Here is a 10,941-nt window from a genome sequence, read left to right as displayed (position 1 = left end):
ATCGAATATTTCATTACATTCTTGTACATTCGGACCCTCACCGGTGTATGTCGACAATCACAGATATGCTTTGGTGAATGTCCGAAATATTTATTACATTCGATTTGATATGAATTTATTCGTGGATATAATTACATTTATTCGATATTTTAACCTTACACTGATGTTTTTTTAAGGTTAAGTGCCACTGCCAGGTACACATATATATATATAATTAAATATCTGATATATTCAAACTTAGATTATATATATTATAAGTCTCCTCGCTAAGGATTTCTAGTTATTTGCCAAATATCAAAATTAGTCACCAATTTTTTTCGAAAATCTTCGACAAATGCAAATCTTAAAAAATTTTTATGATTAGTTTTTTCCCCCATGGAGAACTATTTTACGGTAGTTTGTTTCAAGCTCATATTATTTGGACGCAATTCTAATTGGTCACGCGGCGCGTCTACCGAAAATTACTGTAATCGAATAAAAAAAATACTAATTTGTTTAAAAAAATTCATTTTGGCGCAATCTTGAAGATCAAGTTGTTTCCAGTGGTAAAAATCCTTCGCCAATATGCGTGCCAGAACACAATTTTATTTTCGAATTTTATTTTTACTTCGACTTTTTGTTTTTATTTAGCGCATTTTCGAATTTTATGTCAAAGCGCGTTTGTGCGAATATCACCTCTTCGATTTCATGTAGATCTGAATAATTAACAGTTAATAATTACTTTGATTATAATGATTCGATCATTGATTCCACAATGTACGTGCGGAAAAAAACTAACCTTTTTGAATAGCTTTTGATCTAATGATCAGATCTTTAAGTTCTAGGATTCAATCTTTATGGTTCTAGGGGATGACCACTAATATGCTATTTAAGTAGTGCAGATAATATTTTAAGTTACGAAATCAAACACAAAAATAAGCCTAGCTTTTTTTTTCTCTCGATGGATTCGAATTTCCAACCCCCGTCCATTATATAGAAGGTAGCTGCAATCTGAGAAATATTGTACCATTAGTTTGGTCAGCGGTCTAAAGTTTGCATTTTTCCCCATATCTCGATAGCTTTGTAAAATTTTTGCCCGTAATTATAAAATTTGTTTCTAAAAAGATATTTCTTTGCAAAAAATAACTTTTAATAAATATTTATTATTTTATTTAACAATATTTGAAAAAAAGATTGTATAGTAAGTTGCGCAATTTTTTAGATAATTTTAGAGAACGTAATTTTACCTCGGCAAAATAAAAAATTCTAGCCAAATCGGTCGAATAGTTCATGAAAAATGTCTCACTGCCTCGAACCATTAATTCCAAGAATTTGATGATCCGATAATTGGATCAAAAGTTATTCAGGGTGTTGGTCCTTTCTTTTGCGCACTGTAAGTCGGATCGCAAAATTACATGCGTCTCAAAATGGACCGCAAAAATTTAGTGACTTAACCCACCTTCAAAATTTCATTTTGGAAGCTTGTTTGTTCATTATTTGATAAATTATTAAATAAATTTCGTTTTGTGAATTTTGTTAAAATAAATTATAAATAATTTCATTTTAAATAAAATTTTGAAATTAATAAATCAGATATTTAATTATAACTTAAGAGGAAGGGGATAACGGTCTGTGTTTATAAAAACTAATTAAAATATATGTTCATGATATGAATTTTAATTGAGAATTTTCAGGACCAACCATTCAATTGAAATCGTAAAAATAAAAATATGCATAGATGTCTCAAGTATTTATTTACAATTACCCCAAACTTCAAAACAAAATGTCCAATTTTTGATATCGTGAAAAAATAAATTTTTAAAATCTGGTAGGACAAAACCGTTTTTTCCTGAAAATTCCTGCTCAATCTTTACCTAATCCATTTAATCCCATCGCCTTCTTCACTGTATTTTGTTAGTCCATATTTTCTATGCGTAGGCAGGAACCTTTTTTTTCGATCACGGCCCATCTTCAATTTGTAATAACTCTCGGGGAGAAAAGATTTTTTCGCGTTAGTGATTTGTCGAAGCATAGCAATCCTCAAAATGGCAAGCAAATCGTCATTTTTGAAGAAAAAAAATGAACATAAACTGTTCCCCCTTGATCTTCAATCTTGATTGTACACTTCATTTATTTGAAGGATGAGCAATTTGTGTTGTAGCTTTTTACTCAATAAAATTTGCATTTCACAAAATCAAATATATTTTTGAAAGAGAAAAGTCCTTCTCTCATTTAACTTGTAAGTCTTCTCATTAGGTCCAAATTAATTTGCATGTTTAGGTGTATTCTATTATACTTTCATGCCGGAAGTTATTTACTATCCAACCTTATTCTAAATTACCCTTCTTATAGCCAACATATTTTTGGAAAACTTACGCACCCCAAATAATCCCTGAATTAAAGGAGGAATGTTGGTTAAGATGGAAAAGAATAACTGAAAATCGAATTTATTTTTCGAATAAATTGATACTATTTGAAAAAAAAATTATTTCATCGTCTGATATCTTTTTTTTTTATCTTATTGCCAAAGGATTAGCAATTCATACATTTAATCCCATATATCATATGTATTTTTATTATTCAAAGGAAAGTTATCGATCAAGTTCATTCTTATCAATCAATCGAACAAACAACTCTAATTCAAAACTCATTTCAGTGGCTGCTTATTCTATTTTGTTCCATTGGAAATGAAAGTGTCAAAGAAGTAGTATCAGAACAGGTGAAGTTGGCGACCTTTTATCATTTTATTAATAATAATCCACCTAGCTTTGACCCGGAGGTGAACCTCTTTTGAATAGGCGGGATAAATGGCCTTGTCCCTGTTTTTACTCTCTTAATGTCTACGCCAAATTTAAAGAAAAAAAAATGGCTTTTCATTCACTGAAGTACTCTAACTAGAGTTCCTACTCACGCTTAAACTAGAATTGATGATACAATCGTTTCTGTCTTTGAACTATTGCCGCTTGATTTCGAATCATTCCAATAATACTTGTCGAATTTGCAAAGTTGCTCGGATTAGTTTTTGTTAATTCCAGAGAACAGTTCAGTTTCGTTTCTCAAAACTAAATGAGTGTTTGGCGAAAAGTGTGATTCAGTTCTTTTATCTTATTCGAAAGTTTCACTTCTACCGTGTTCTAAAGTTTTACTGAATTCTGGGAAATTTCATTGAATTCTGGTACCTCGTTGGAAAGTGTCATTGGAAAGTATCACTTAATTCTGGTATCTTGTTCGAAAGCGTCTTTTGAATTCTGGAAAGTGCCGCTTAATTCTGGTATCTTGTTCGAAAGTGTCATTGAATTCTGGAAAGTGCCGCTTAATTCTGGTATCTTGTTCGAAAGTGTCATTTAATTCTGGAAAGTATCATTTAGTTCTGATATCTCGTTCGAAAGCATCATTAAATTCTGGAGGGAAAAAAATCACCGAAATCTGATATTTTGTTCAAAAATATCAATTTGAAAAATATTATGGAATTATAGAATCATGTTAAAAATGTGTAACTGATTTCTGGTATCACGCTAAAAAGCACAATTTAATATGTAGCATCATTGCTTTCATAAAATTTAGTTCATGAATTCTAATGTTTCAGTGTTGAAAAGTAGTCTGAATTCAAACGGGATTAGTTTTGCAGCTAGTAAACTTCGTGTTTTTTCAATTTGATGATTTTTGAAGTTTTCATATTTTCAATATTTGATTCTTTCTTTATAAATTTAAATATTTGAGCAATAAACTTTATTTAGAAGCACTCATTGTATATAACATTTCTAGAAGAAGAAAAGAATACATTCTGGAATTGTTTGTGAAAAAATACTTGAAGCTTTTACCAGAAACTTTTTCCCGAAATTATCAACTTTCTTGACAAAAACAGCACATTCTACATTGGTGTATTTGTAACGTTTTCTGACGGACTTATATAAGAAGTCAATTTTAGGATAGTTACCATAAAAACTTGAATTTATGAGAGGTACATGAACTTAGTAAATGTCAATTAAATATATCTGAAGAGTCCGGATCTTCGTATCTTTTTAAAGTGAAAGTCTTGGATTAAAATCATTTTAAATCGCTATGGCATCTACGTCTACTGGACACGCTGGACATGCTGCTTCTTTTCGAGGACCTCTGCCCGGTGAGACAGCGAAACATCATTTCTCACATAAATACAAGGTAGGTAAATTAGAGTGTCACATAAATTCACATTAATTTAAAAACCAAGCAACTTTGAAACATGAATTTATCGACATTACAGTTCAATAATTGCATTGTGCCCATTTTTATTTTATTTTCAGTTTTTTTTTCTTTCAAGAAATACGTCAAGTTTTAAACTCTGGTATCGAAATATTTCATTTAAACTAGATAATAAATAAAATAAAAACATTTCAATTCATAACAAAAGCATGAATATAAATTAGTCTCAAATTTTTAATTTTGTCCCTTTTACCATTGACGCAGAATTTTTATGAAGCATGTTTTTCTCATTGTTTTTATTATTTTGTATTAATTTAAGTCAAAATAAGTGAAAAATATTATATTAAGCATTTTAGAAGTTTATGGTAATGAAATACAGCATGAAAAAGCGGTGTCTTTTTCTGCATTAAAAGCAAAATCTTTCGAACACAGCTAACTTCTATCCAATAAATTTTCAAATTTGCAGCTATTTAGATATAAACAAAACGGTTATTTATTATTTAATTTCTTTTTAATTTACAAAGTCAATTAATGATAAATTTTTGAATATGAAGGAAAGCAAATTTCCAAGTACTTTCTCCAGATTTTATATTTTAGTACAAATATAATTCCGATAATCTAACAAATTTTTTTATTTACTATTAAACTGTTTTTTTATTATTGAAAAATACCAAAATATTATTTTATTTGTAATAAGAGCATCAGAATTAAATTATAAATAAGGGAAACCGTTGTCCCCCCGTCGTCAAAGGGTTAACCAAAGTTACTTTCAGTAACATGTTCACCACACATGTTCGGGGCTTATTCTTGGTTTTTCTGATTGTTTCGGATTCTATGTCGCCCCAAAGACGTTGAAGTTGATTCGACTCTCAGACGATTCAATCTTATAATAATTAGAATTTATCTCCTATGAACTTGTCAAACAGATTCCTGTGCATGTTATGATATAGTTATCAAAATTTGATCCCAAAATTTTTGTGGTTGGACTATGGGCTTAAGTATTTTGATTTCCTTTTTTTACTAGCAATACAAAAATTAATTGAAGGAATTTTAAAAGCAACAACTTTGGTGAGGTTAAATTAAAGTATTTTGCGTGCTTTTGATAAAAAAAATTATAAAGAAATAAAAAACAGGGGTATTGAAATTGATGAACAGTAGTGTACTTATTTGTAAGACTCGTTATGAATACTTGAAAACTATGATCGTAAAACATACTGGAAAATTATGATCAGGTAATATACTGAAAAATAGTGACCATAAAATAAACAGGAAAGTTATGATCATGAAATAAACTGTAAATTATTATTTATTTATTGAAAAATTGTGCCTGTAAATGCTTTAATTGGAAAAATTAAAACGACCATAAGACTTAATGACGCAATAAAATCTAAAATTTTGGTGAGATTCCAACAATCTTAGAATCATATTTATTAAAATTCTTGGTGAATTAAAAGTTTTGTTAAAATTATTTGTTGTTGTTTAATTGATTTAACAAACAAATCTCTTTTTTTTCTTCTTGAAATCGCAAAATAACTTAGGGAAACTGCTATAATCTGACTTGAAAGAAATTACACCATTAACCAAATACGCTGTCTATCATAAAATTTTTAAAAATTAGATGCCTTAAAATAATTTATGCCAAATTGTTGTGAAAATATATTTCCTAAAGACTTCGTAGATACCGTCCGTTCCATATCTATTACTTTACTGTCCCTAAAAAAGAATGTTATGCATTAATTAGTTTAAAATTATCTACTAGGAATCTATTTTTAGAGAATAGGCCGATTGAAATATATCAACTGTAATTTTGACAACCAGTTTTTAACATCTATTTCCAGAAATAAATAGTTCTTGATATTTTTTATTTATTTATTTTTTTGGGAAAAGAGCTTGTCTCTAACATATTTTTTAGCAAAAACAATTTATTAGAAAAATGATTTAATGTTTCCAAACCTCAAACAATTCATTTTTTGACTTCTTTGGTAAAAATATCTTTTAAACTATTTGAGCTTGGGGTACTTTCTGCAATTAAATGTGTAAATTACATGTTTTCTTTTTAAGAATGGCAGCACTTCTAGTGTTCAGAAAATCAAAAAATAATGGATTTTCCTTTTTTTTTTCATAAGTCGGATTTCTATGTAGCGAACTCCTATATAACGAGAAAATTTCCTGGGAGCCCAAAACATAATGAAAAATTCTTCGTAAAATAACTACAAAATATCGAAGTCGATTGTGAGCCTTTCCTTATGATCGAATATTTTTTTACCGTATTTCTTAAAATAATTCTAAACAATTCAAACTTATTATTTATTTTATCATATTTTACAGAGATAATGAAATATGTTAAAAAGTGTATGATAATATATTAAATGCATGCTTGAATGTCATTAAAACTCATTTATTTTAATATAAAATTATTTTTTTTCCGAAAATTGAAAATGCAGTTTATTCTAGGAGAATATATTGGTTTATTCTTTTTCTTTACAATTTTTTTTTTTTTATGATTAAGATATTTCATCATGTGTTGATGATAGATCATATGTTGATGAATTTAAAATCTGTTTTTATATTTAAAGTATTTTATAAGTGTATTTCTATTTAGCAACTTTTCTACATAACGAACTTTTCTTCGGGACTTCATTGAATAAAGTTCTGACTTTATGATGCAAATGTTGCACATATTTTATTTATTATAACTAGATCTCGGATTTTATTTACCAAAAACTTATAAGAGTATATCTTTACAAATAGCGGACAATGTCCGTACAGTAAAAAAATATTTCCCTATAATTAAACAAGAATTGCACACTGAAACCTTATTCTTTTTCTAAATTTACATCTCTATATAACTTAGCGAGAAAACGGTCTAAAACTGTTCTTAATTGTTGTCGGTTAATTCTAATTAGCCAGATAAATCACGTGGTATGGTTCTTCATGGAAAATTACATATTTCATTGGTTGCCAGCAGCATAAAATTCATAACTGTTGTTATGATAATTATAGAGCGTTTACATATTTTTTTTCTCTTATTTAACGGAATTCACGTGTAATATCTACTCATATTTAATTAACTAATATTTAATAAATATTAATATTTAATAGTTATAATATGTAATTATTAATATTTAATCATTATTAATATGTAATTATTATTATTTAATAATTATTAATATTTAATAATTATTAATATTTAATAATTATTAATATTTAATTATCTTTTCATAATATTATTCTCTGCCATTGTTATTACTTTTTTGATTTTGATTATCATTCCAAATTGAAGCCTTAAAACTAAAAGCGATGTTCTTTTTTTTTATAAAGTAATCACACAACGTATCACACTTTTCATGACATGTTTAAAACGGTATCTGACTTATTTACAATAAATAAATTGAATAAATTATTATTACTTTTAGAATAAATTTTATGGAAACCATGCTCTGTGAACATATGTACTTAAAATTATGAATAAAAAATTGTAAAGCACGGGGCTTTACTCTCCAACCCCCGTGATTGCTCTCATTCGTCATTGCCCCCCTCCCCCTTACAATCGACGTTTTCCGCTAAAACAAATATCATTTTGTTTATAAACTACATAAATATTATAGTTTAGTGCAAGAACTTTTTGTTAATATGGTATTTGTGGCGAAATGTACGATTGCTCGGATTTAAAAACGAAACAAAATACCTAAATAAAAAAGTTTCACTGTGTGACTAAATAAGATGGGGGAAAAAACTAATTTTACTCGTTAACGGAACTTATATCATTATGATAGTTCTAATAGGAAATGGTTTTTATCTCTCTGGCATCTTATCATTTTCTTTGTTTTTTTTTTGACATGATCTCAAGCATGAGCTTAAATATAAAAAAAAAAACCTGGAGATAGATAAAGTTTCGTACAACAAAGCGTAAACAGGCTGCAAAAAACAAAAAATCGCGAAAAACGTATTAAAAATTAAAATAATTTCTGAGAAAAATTAAAATTCTAAAAAAAACAAGCGTTAACTTTACAAAAAAATGACTAACTTTTATGAATTTCAACTTTTTTAGTTGCATTTGTGCGGACTGCAAAGCGGCCCACATGGTATTTTTTGCTAAGTGTTGTCAAATGATAAATTATTTATTCTGTTGTACTTCCTGTGCATTTTTCTAAACCCTATCATAATTTTAATAGTCTTATACTTATCACGCTGCAAAACAAAATATGACGTAAATTCAGGCACCCAGAAGAAGAGGTCATTTTTTTTAATAAAGAGAGACTATTGAGAGTCAGCTTTTCGCTCTATTACTAAATGATCTTATTGGTGGAAAAAATATAAAAATCTATATTAACGTAAAATAAAATGGTAATTTAAAAAATAAATTGTAGTTATAGTTGCAATAATAACGGAACAAAATAAGTTTTAAATTTTTTCCTTTAGAATCAGCAACTAAATATGTGTCAATACAATAAACTATATTGAGAGTATATATTAAATAAGAACTATAGCCATGAATCTGCTCTTTTAGCATATCATTTGCGCATCGCTGAAGGGGGGGGCATTTTAAATTAACGAGTATTTTAGTACTGTCTACTGGTTTTACATATTGTTTGTGCATGCTTCATATGATAGGAGCAAAAATGTCAAAAGCTTGCTCTTGAGCTGTGTCTCCCAGTTAATACGAATTCAGCATCCGGCTCGCACCGACCACAGTGCTGACGTGAAATATCCTCAATTGTAGACGGATCATGGGTTAGGCCGTCTACCGGCTTGCCGTCAGGCTAACCGTGGGAGGTTCTCGTGGTCTTCCTCTCTATGTAACGCAAATGCGAGTTAGCTCCATCAAAAAGTCCTCCACGAAGGCAAATTTCTCCCAATACTCGATCCAGGAGTTCCCTTGCCTTTTGGATTGGGTTCAAAATTATAAGGTTATGGAGTTGAACATCAGTAGTCGTAAAAAAGGGAATTGAGGAAATAATAAGAAAATTGTTTAGTAACAAGGCACCTCCCTGAGTCCTGATGGCCTTTTGCCGCCTATTGTTAGGAATGATACACTTTAAATCACGGCTTATTGATTTACCTGTTATGGTTTGATTTTTACTTGAATTTTCTCTTAAAATGATTTTTGTGCTTTAGTTTCATGCTTTTGTCAATCTCTGCCCAAATGTGATTCCTCATTTTGAAAATTTTAATCACTTGTGTTCCTAGAGTTTATATATATATTAGTAGTGTTGTGCCAGCTGTAATTATATTCTGAGTTACAAACATCCCATATTTTCCTTGTGAAATTGTTTCCTTTCATTAACTTTGCAGCCCTACTGAAGATACGACATCAATATCTCTTCTGATTGTTACTGTTTATTTTCTTTATTATGTTTGTTTGTATTTATTTTATTTCTAAGTAGCACTGTTTTCTGGATTTCATATTTAATATTCTACCTATTTGTTAAAACTCTAATTTGAAAATTTTGAATATGTTTGCTCATGTAATTGAACTGTTATGCTTACTTCAAACTTTCGGAGTGCCCCCTTGCGGGGGTGGGACGGGATTAAGCTTGTTATCAGTAGTCGTAAACTCAAAATTGGGTTGGCTGTTCATAGACGGTAATTAAAAAAAAAAACAGAAAAAACTTGCTCTTGAGCTGTGGTGGCTCAGGGGATAAAGCTCTCGTCTCACAATGAGGTGAACCGGGTTCGAATCCCAGTGAAGGCTGATTTTCGAATTCCGCACCTGACTCGCACCGACCACAGGGCTGACATAAAGTATCCTCAGTGGTAGACGGATCATGGGTCAGATTCTCCCTGCGTTTTTAGCATACATTTTGTGTTTGCTCAGCCCAGTTTATACAAACGATTACTTCAATTTATTGCTTAGTCACCAAATGTAAAATATCAAGAGTAAAAACATGTAACTTTTATTCTATAATCAAAAGTAAAACACCCTAAATAGTATGTCCCTCTGATTCAAGTGTTCTTGTCTTTGCAGCTGCCGAGAATGGTGGAGGGGTTTGCCAAAGTAGTGAAATATGCTCTTTTCCTAGCAAACTGTGTCATACTGGTAAGTACTATCAACTTGTGTAAGTTATCCCTAGTACTCACAATTATCCCAAGTAAAATCCCTAGCATCCAATGTCATATGTAGCAGAGTAATACACTTTTGATGAGAATCAAAACTTAATTTTAAAAAGTCAATGGGTTTGCATATCTTTCTCTCACACTATTTACCACTTGATTTTACATTTTTGCTACTGCTCCAGCAATGGTCGGAGCAGCTGTACATGTGTTCTAAAATTTAGCCTGATTGGATTTTGAATCGGCAAGATTTACCCACGACGACGTCACTTACAGTTATCCAATTGTTTTTATTGTTGTAGCACAGGGGTGTCAAACTCAAAAGCTAACTTGGGCCAAATAAACAATGCTTAACTTTAGGTGGGCCGCAAAAAAAAAGAAAAATCAATGTTCATAGAAACAGATATTTTTATTTCGAATAGTACATTGTAATAAACATATATAAAGTTAAATTATTGTTTGATACTTGACATCTCTTCTCTGCTACTATCTTTCCTATTTCGGGAGAAATTTTTTTGGCCGAGACTACCTTCAAAATTGACCCAACATGAGCGTTATTAATACGGTTTCGGACAGGAGATTTATTTCCATTCATAACAGAAAATAATTGCTTGCACTGATAAGTACTTCCAAACATGGAAATAATTTCATATGCGAATTTTCTAGTATTTTCAAACCTTGCTGGTAAATATTTGTAAAATTCAGGCATAACCACTTCAATGAATT

The 10,941-nt window shown here is 29.8% G+C and overlaps 1 protein-coding gene across 4 annotated transcripts in view; it reads left to right on the top strand.

The window, feature by feature from the left end:
- The window catches only part of LOC107455349 (CD151 antigen), a 71,807-nt gene that overhangs the window by 38,045 nt on the left and 22,821 nt on the right, over positions 1-10,941 (top strand). For 3 of the 4 annotated variants that reach the window (XM_016072881.4, XM_016072889.4, XM_071182507.1), the window contains exon 2: positions 10,130-10,201. In XM_016072881.4, coding sequence (XP_015928367.1) covers positions 10,130-10,201 — 72 coding nt within the window. Of the gene's footprint in view, positions 1-2,863; positions 4,141-10,129; positions 10,202-10,941 lie in introns of those variants that run through there. The other variant, XM_016072877.4, reaches the window with a different exon arrangement.

This window comes from Parasteatoda tepidariorum, chromosome 6 (assembly GCF_043381705.1).
Source record: "Parasteatoda tepidariorum isolate YZ-2023 chromosome 6, CAS_Ptep_4.0, whole genome shotgun sequence".
In the NCBI taxonomy this organism is placed as follows: domain Eukaryota; kingdom Metazoa; phylum Arthropoda; class Arachnida; order Araneae; family Theridiidae; genus Parasteatoda; species Parasteatoda tepidariorum.
This window is presented reverse-complemented; position numbering and strand designations above follow the sequence as displayed.